The following is a 7,759-nucleotide window of genomic DNA, read 5'->3' on the forward strand; positions in this document are numbered from 1 at the left end:
CAGACACACTTGAACAAATGTGGACCTTTCCTGTAAATGACATAAACCTGCTAAGCTCCCAGATACAGTGAGAAGAAGGGCATGTAATAAATGAAGTAATGAAATCCAACAAGTCTGATTTAATATTGATCCTCTAATTCCAGACTTGACTGAGATCAGCAGCATGTTATTGATGTGTGTTGACATGAACAGCTGTATGAATGTTGTGGTGACATCTGGATGATGTCTGTAGAAGGCTGACATTATGATGATCCACAATAACACAATGACAAAGTCACTCTACTCATTTTAGGGAAAAGATCATTGATTAGGACATAGTAATGTTGAGCTACACATTTAAAACCTGAACACATCTGATTGGATTATAAAGTGATGTTTATCTTCATCATTCATTCTTTATTCAGATTGTGGGACTGCAGGTTGTCAGAGATCAGCTGTGCTTCTCTGGCCTCAGCTCTGAAGTCCAACCCCTCCCGTCTGAGAGAGCTGGAGCTGAGCCTCAACAACCTGAAGGATTCAGGAGTGAAGCCGCTGTGTGGTTTTCTGGAGAGTCCACATTGTAGACTGGAGACTCTGAGGTCAGACACCATTTTTTACTTGTGTACTGAGATTAATATGATGTGAAAGTTGTGGTGGCACTAAACTGCAGACATAAGGCTGATATTATACTGATCCACACTGAGTATCTTAATGCTAAAGAACATTTTCTTCTTCAGTGGTTTAGTCCATTGACTGTGGAAGAGCAATGTTGAGCTACACATTTAAAACCTTCATATATCACAACACTTGTCTTTCATCGTGTTTGTTTTTTCCAAGAAATTATAATTAAAATACATAAATATGAAGAATAAATAAATAATCTCTTTCAGCTATCAGACAATAATAAATATATTCAGTATTTGCTTTTTCGAGAAAAAACCCCCAATATGAAGCTATATGATGCTTATACTGACTGAAGAGTTTAAACTGAAGATGCTTTGATTTTATGACTCCATTATTCCTAAAATATATATTTTAGATGTCTTATCTTAAATATCTTTTTTTCACATTTCCCCAAAATCCATCCTGACATATTTGACATCATTAGAAACTTTGAGATCTTGAGTTGAATCTTGATTCAGTTTCTGTGTTTTTTTATTTGTGTTTGGCTGCTCAACATCAGTTTGTATCGATGGATCCACTGGTGGAGCTGTCAGAGTTTAAGAGGTGAAGCCGATAGTTGTATTATAACTCTTTTATTTAACTACTATTGGTTTTGTGTTATTAGTCCTACTTGTATTAGTTATTACAGCTGCTGGGCTATTATTGTGGCTGCTTCCCTCTCTCTCTCTCTCTCTCTCTCTCTCTCTCTCTCTCTCTATATCTATCTCTCTCTCTCTCTCTCTCTCTCTCTCTCTCTCTCTCTCTCTCTCTCTCTCTCTCTCTCTCTCTCTATCTATCTATCTATCCCCCCAGCCGGTCTCGGCAGATGGCCGCCCACCCTGAGCCCGGTTCTGCTCCAGGTTTCTTCCCACTAATCGGGGAGTTTTTCCTGGCCACAGCGCGCTTGGTGGATCTTGTTGGGTTTCTAAACTATGGTGTACGGTCTAAGACCTGCTCTATATATAAAGCGTCTTGAGATAACTTCTGTTGTGATTTGACGCTATTCAAAAATAAATTGAATTGAATTGAATTGAAGTCACTACGTCTTTATTGAAGTTGGCTTCAGATGTTTGGAGTTTACATTTTCTAAACTTCTACGTTCTAAACCTTCTTCAGCTCTGAACACATTATTAAACATTGAATGATTTCAAGCAGGAACGTTGTCTTCTAAACTTACATCATTTATCCTTTATTCAGATTGAGGGGCTGCAGTTTGTCAGAGATCAGCAGTGCTTCTCTGGCCTCAGCTGTGAAGTCCAACCCCTCCCATCTGAGAGAGCTGTTTCTGAGTAACAGCAACGTGCAGGATTCAGGGGTGAAGCTCCTGTGTGGTTTTCTGGAGAGTCCACACTGTAGACTGGAGACTCTGAGGTCAGTTCACTGACTCTCTGTTACTGTTATAGATCTTATATGTTTAATTAACAACAACAACTTACATCCATAAAGTTGTTGATGTCCTTTTCTTCATATTTTCATGTTTTTTTAACTTAATTTCGTCTGCAGTAACAAAAGACTTGTGTTTCTTAAAGAAAGTGTATAAAATCTCCACTGTTAGTTTCTTAAAATAAATGAATGTTTATCATTGTTGGTAAATGGTCACATCTGGATACAGAAGATCCTCTGAACTAATATTCAGGGTTCCTATGCAGTATGGAGAAGTATGGAATTTGATTTTAGTCATTTCCAGGTCTGGATGAGTATGGAAAAAAGAAAAGAGAGAATGGAAAACCATGTCTGTTTCCAGACTGTTGCCCCTATTCTGCTTTCTAAGATATAAAATCCTGAATTTCTAAAATAAATAGATCATACAAGCAGAGTGTTTTTCACGGTGTTTGGAGCAGCCGGTGCAGCCACAATGTTTACTACTGTGTGAGAGAGCGCGGGCCAGAGAGAGCTTGATGTCGTTGAAAGCAACACAGGAAGTAGGCTCTGACTGAACACACACTCCTACAGAGCTGCCTCTACGCCTGTACGTCACAGCCAGGGCCGACGCCTCCATAGAGGCCAACTAGGCAACTGCCTAGGGCGGCACTTTGGCAGCCAGATGTGGGCCAACTATTCATCATCAGCAACATAACAATAATAATAATATAATAATAAAAAGTAACCGGTAACTGCAGGCAGATGGCACAGAGCAGAACGCTGCCTGTCAGACTGGGACAATCTAATACTTTACAACTGCAGTCTTGTCACAGCGTCCTCTGAACCCCGAGTCACAAAGTCAAATATGGTCTGATAAATCTACAGAGAAGTCTGGAGATTTGAGTCAGGAAAAGTCTGTAATGTAAAATGTGTAGGAACCCTGAATATTTGTTCTAAATTGATCAAGTTTACTTCATGAAGTAGAAATATTTCTCTGGTTTCTGATTGTTTCAACATATTCCAAAAATAATGTCTGATCATTGATATTAATCCTTCAGCAAACACACATAGATGAACACAGAGATCAGCAGCATGTTATTGATGTGTGTTGACATGAACAGGTGTATGAATGTTGTGGTGACATCTGGATGATGTCTGTAGAAGGCTGACATTATGATGATCCACAATAACACAATGACAAAGTCACTCTACTCATTTTAGGGAAAATATCATTGACTAGGACATAGTAATGTTGACCTACACATTTAAAACCTGAACACATCTGATTGGATTATAAAGTGATTTTTATCTTCATCATTTATTCTTTATTCAGATTGAAGAGCTGCGGTTTGTCAGAGATCAGCTGTGCTTCTCTAGTCTCAGCTCTGAAGTCCAACCCATCCCATCTGAGAGAGCTGGATCTGAGGAACAACAACCTGAAGGATTCAAATGTGAAGCAGCTGTCTGATCTGGTGAAGAGTCCACACTGTAGACTGGAGACTCTGAGGTCAGTAGAGGGTCGGAGTCGGTCCATGCTGGTTTCAGCAGTATTGTTGTGATGTGTTTCCTCCGTTAAGCTGTGAGAGGAGAACGGTGACACACAGAGAGAGAGAGAACAGTCAGCCAATCAGATCAGCCAGAAGCTCATCATGTGATCATGTTAGAGTTGATGTGAAGAAGATGTTGTTGTTGTGTTCATGTCTCCAGGAAATAAAGCTGGATTACAGCTGACAGCATCACATCATGTATAGAGACAGTGGTCCTCATCCATCAAACTGTCGTACCATCAACTCTGATCAGAAAGTGTGTGTTCTCTCATTGAGAGATAGAACCATCATAGAACCATGGTTACCTTTAGTAACCATGTGGTCTTTATACAGACCAGAACCTCTGCTGAAGTCCAGTAATCACAGCTGACGTTTTACTGTTCAGTCTGTGTATGAACATGTGGGACCTTTAAAGAGGACCTATCAGGCTGATGTTCAGCTTCATACTTGTATTTTAGGTTTCTACTAGAACATGTTTACATGTACAGTATCTTCTATTCTATTCTATAAGAACACATCTAATCAACTCATTCATTTAATGGAATACACGTGTAATTAGTTCTAGTCAGATCTATGGTGATATTAAAAGTCTGTTCATTTACACATTCACACAGTCAGCTGTCCTTCCTGCATCTGGCAGTTTAAACTGTGTTCATTTTAGTCTGGATTATGTGTTTTAGGAGTCTCTGTAAACACTGATGGATGACTTCTGTTGTCTTCTTCTTCTCTTATCAGATGGAAGGAGTAGTGATCTCTAACCACCATCATCCCTGTGTGTTCCTCTGGACCTGACAGAGTATCATCAGTGTATCTGGACTCTGTCCTTCTGCACAGTCTCTGCAGACACACTGAGACTCCTCCACTCCTTCTGCTCCACACTCAACCACCTCCTCCACCTGGACCTGGGTTTCACTTTGTCTTCATTCATTCATATATTGTGAACCCAAAGTGCCTCTGCAGATTAGTTCTGTTTATGACAACAGAACTGTAGATTAACACCTTTAAATAGATGTTTCTGCTTTGCTTTCTGCTGCAGCTTCACCCTGTGGAATGATGGAGTTCTGCAGTTAATTTCCTCATACTACTAAATATATATATTATATATTCCAATACCAGCCGTTTTTCATATTATAACAGATTTGCTTGTAACAAACAGAAAGAAGTAGATCAAACCTGAACCTGAGGCTTCACTTTCTCAACTGACTACAAACAGATTATGTCTGGATTTTGGTGGAAGGTCAGCTCCTTAATATTGTCTTTTGTATGTGATGTTTGATGTAAAACTAAAAAAATCTTGACTATCTGGGTTTTTGCTGCAAAACAAATCCTATTTGTTAGTTTATTACAGATGTACGTGTCACCCTGCTAGTTTTCACATTACGTGGCTCAACACAGACACATGAAGTCACTGCTCATCGCTCCTCCGGCAAGCCTCCTCGCTCCTCGATCCTCGAGATGCATTTTAAGAATTGGGATGTCCTTCAAGATGGAGCGCTGAGATCGATTTCCGGGTCACAGTCGGAGGAACGAGGAGACGAGGAGGCAAAAAAATCGGGAAATGAGAAGCACCTCTTATTTCTGCATGGAGGAGCGAGGATCGAGGATCGAGGAGGGATCTCTGAGGAGCGATGAGCGAGGATACAGGAGAGCAGCCTTCACGGAAGTCTTTTACCGACCGACACGCCCCCTTATTGGATATCAGTTACTGATTGGACGCTGCTGCTGATAGACACGCCCCTTTATTGGACATCAGTTACTGTTTGGACGCTGCTGCCGACCGGACTGATCTGATAAGTTTACCTCTCAACATCACTGGAGTTTCAGAATGGAGTGAAGACAGATCACAGATCAAACGTTTCATATTTTATCTAGTTATAATCTATGTTAACTGTAGGTGTTCCAGCAGCAGAAGGACCTGCAGTATCTCTGCTTCACACACCGTCAGTGAAGCAGCCTGATACTGAAAGGGCTTTATAAAACCTGACAAATGGATTTAAAATAACTTTCTTCATTTATTAGAATGTTTTATCTTTTCATGATCTGTTATTTCCCCCGTTAACTTTTATTAATAATACTATTAAAGTCAGAGAGAGAAGAGAGTCTGTCTGTCAGCAACAAACACCTTTTACATCATTTATCCTCATTTCCATTCAGTCACATGAGGCTGATAATTCCTGAACGTCGGGTTTGATATGAGTTACATCATTTACATTTTCCCTTTAGCCTAATAAATAATGTCCAGTGTTCAAAAGACACCATAGTCATATTCTGGGTTATTAAATAATTAATTCACAATCAGAATATCAATAACTACAGACGCTAATAATGAATAAATAATATAAAGATATTGTTCCAGTAGAGATGGTTCCTGGTCCTCTAAGCAGGACTCAGTCCACAGTAGAAATACAGACTGCAGCTGTTATTCATGTGCAGGTGTTTGTTCAACAGGTAAGAGGCTACAGAGAGAAAACACTGCTGCTCTACCACTGATAATAACTGAGTGTCTTTATTAGTATTAGATCAGTTCAGACATAAACAGCTGTTAAAGCCGACTGACAGCTGATCCAGCTGTGATCAGCTGCTGCTGTCATCAGAAATGGACGTTGCTTCATGTGACGATTGAGAGGAAACAACTCTAAAAACATATTTTTCTCTTTTCCTCTCTCCACGTGTCTTTTCTTCGCCTCCTCCGCTCGCATCTCCCCTGGGCGGGACTAAGACGCGAGGAGAGGAGTCAAACGAGAGGAGTCGAGGAGAGGAATCGAGCCGTATAAAATCAGAAATGGGGAAGGCCCAGCAGCCTTGTTTTGTCCTCGGCCTCCAAACCTTTGTGTTAAAGCTGTGATCTACAGGTGAATCAGTAGCCTTAGAGCCCTCGTTGGCTTCGTCATCGTGTTACTTGTTGTAGGTTTCCTTTGTCGCTAAAGATAGACTTCAGTGGTAAATGATAAATGGACTTGCATTTTTTATAGCGCTTTAGCATGAATGAAGTGTTCGGGGTGAGTTACTACCTCTTACAGACATGCTACAGAGTTGTGACTGTTTCAAATGAGCCAAAGTGATTGAGAAGGACTTTAATAGCAGGTGTGAATGTAATCAGGGTAAATCATGTCTCCATAGAATCTGGATACGACAAACACATTTTAATGTTAGATGTAAAGGAGGTCATTTATCTAATTGTATACAGTTTATGGTTCTGCAGTCGCCTCCAGAGGGCAGTCCTCCTCTACAGTCGCCTCCAGAAGGCAGTCCTCCTCTACAGTCGCCTCCAGAGGGCAGTCCTCCTCTACAGTCGCCTCCAGAGGGCAGTCCTCCTCTACAGTCGCCTCCAGAGGGCAGTCCTGTTCTACAATCGCCTCCAGAGGGCAGTCCTCCTCTACAGTCGCCTCCAGAGGGCAGTCCGCCTCTACAGATGGCCTCCAGAGGGCAGTCCTCCTCTACAGTTGCCTCCAGAGGGCAGTCCTCCTCTACACATGGCCTCCAGAGGGCAGTCCTCCTCTACAGTCGCCTCCAGAGGGCAGTCCTCCTCTACAGATGGCCTCCAGAGGGCAGTCCTCCTCTACAGTCGCCTCCAGAGGGCAGTCCTGCTCTACAGTAGCCTCCAGAGGGCAGTCCTCCTCTACAGTCGCCTCAAGAGGGCAGTCCTCCTCTACAGTCGCCTCCAGAGGGCAGTCCTCCTCTACAGATGGCCTCCAGAGGGCAGTCCTCCTCTACAGTTGCCTCCAGAAGGCAGGCCTCCTATACAGTCGCCTCCAGAGGGCAGTCCTCCTCTACAGTCGCCTCCAGAGGGCAGTCCTCCTCTATAGTCGCCTCCAGAGGGCAGTCCTCCTCTACAGTCACTTCCAGAGGCCATTCCTCCTCTACAGTCACCTCCAGAGGTCAGTCCTCCTCTACCATCGCCTCCAGAGGGCAGTCCTCCTCTACAGTCACCTCCAGAGGGCAGTCCTCTACAGTCGCCTCCAGAGGGCAGTCCTCCTCTACAGTCACGTCCAGAGGGCAGTCCTCCTCTACAGTCGCCTCCAGAGGGCAGTCCTCCTCTACAGATGGCCTCCAGAGGGCAGTCCTCCTCTACAGTTGCCTCCAGAAGGCAGTCCTCCTCTACAGTCATGTCCAGAGGGCAGTCCTCCTCTACAGTCGCCTCCAGAGGGCTGTCCTCCTCTGCAGATGGCCTCCAGAGGGCAGTCCTCCTCTACAGTTGCCTCCAGAAG

The 7,759-nt window shown here is 42.9% G+C and overlaps 1 protein-coding gene across 1 annotated transcript in view; it reads left to right on the top strand.

The window, feature by feature from the left end:
* LOC141763219 (NLR family CARD domain-containing protein 3-like) overlaps positions 1-5,670 on the top strand; it is a 129,376-nt gene extending 123,706 nt beyond the window's left edge. Inside the window, exons 18-21 of the mRNA XM_074627706.1 lie at positions 405-578; positions 1,840-2,013; positions 3,338-3,511; positions 4,287-5,670. Coding sequence (XP_074483807.1) covers positions 405-578; positions 1,840-2,013; positions 3,338-3,511; positions 4,287-4,299 — 535 coding nt within the window. The 3' untranslated portion in view covers positions 4,300-5,670. The remainder of the gene's footprint in view (positions 1-404; positions 579-1,839; positions 2,014-3,337; positions 3,512-4,286) is intronic.
* Positions 5,671-7,759: the final 2,089 nt, after the last annotated feature.

Source organism: Sebastes fasciatus, chromosome 24 (assembly GCF_043250625.1).
Source record: "Sebastes fasciatus isolate fSebFas1 chromosome 24, fSebFas1.pri, whole genome shotgun sequence".
Taxonomy (NCBI): domain Eukaryota; kingdom Metazoa; phylum Chordata; class Actinopteri; order Perciformes; family Sebastidae; genus Sebastes; species Sebastes fasciatus.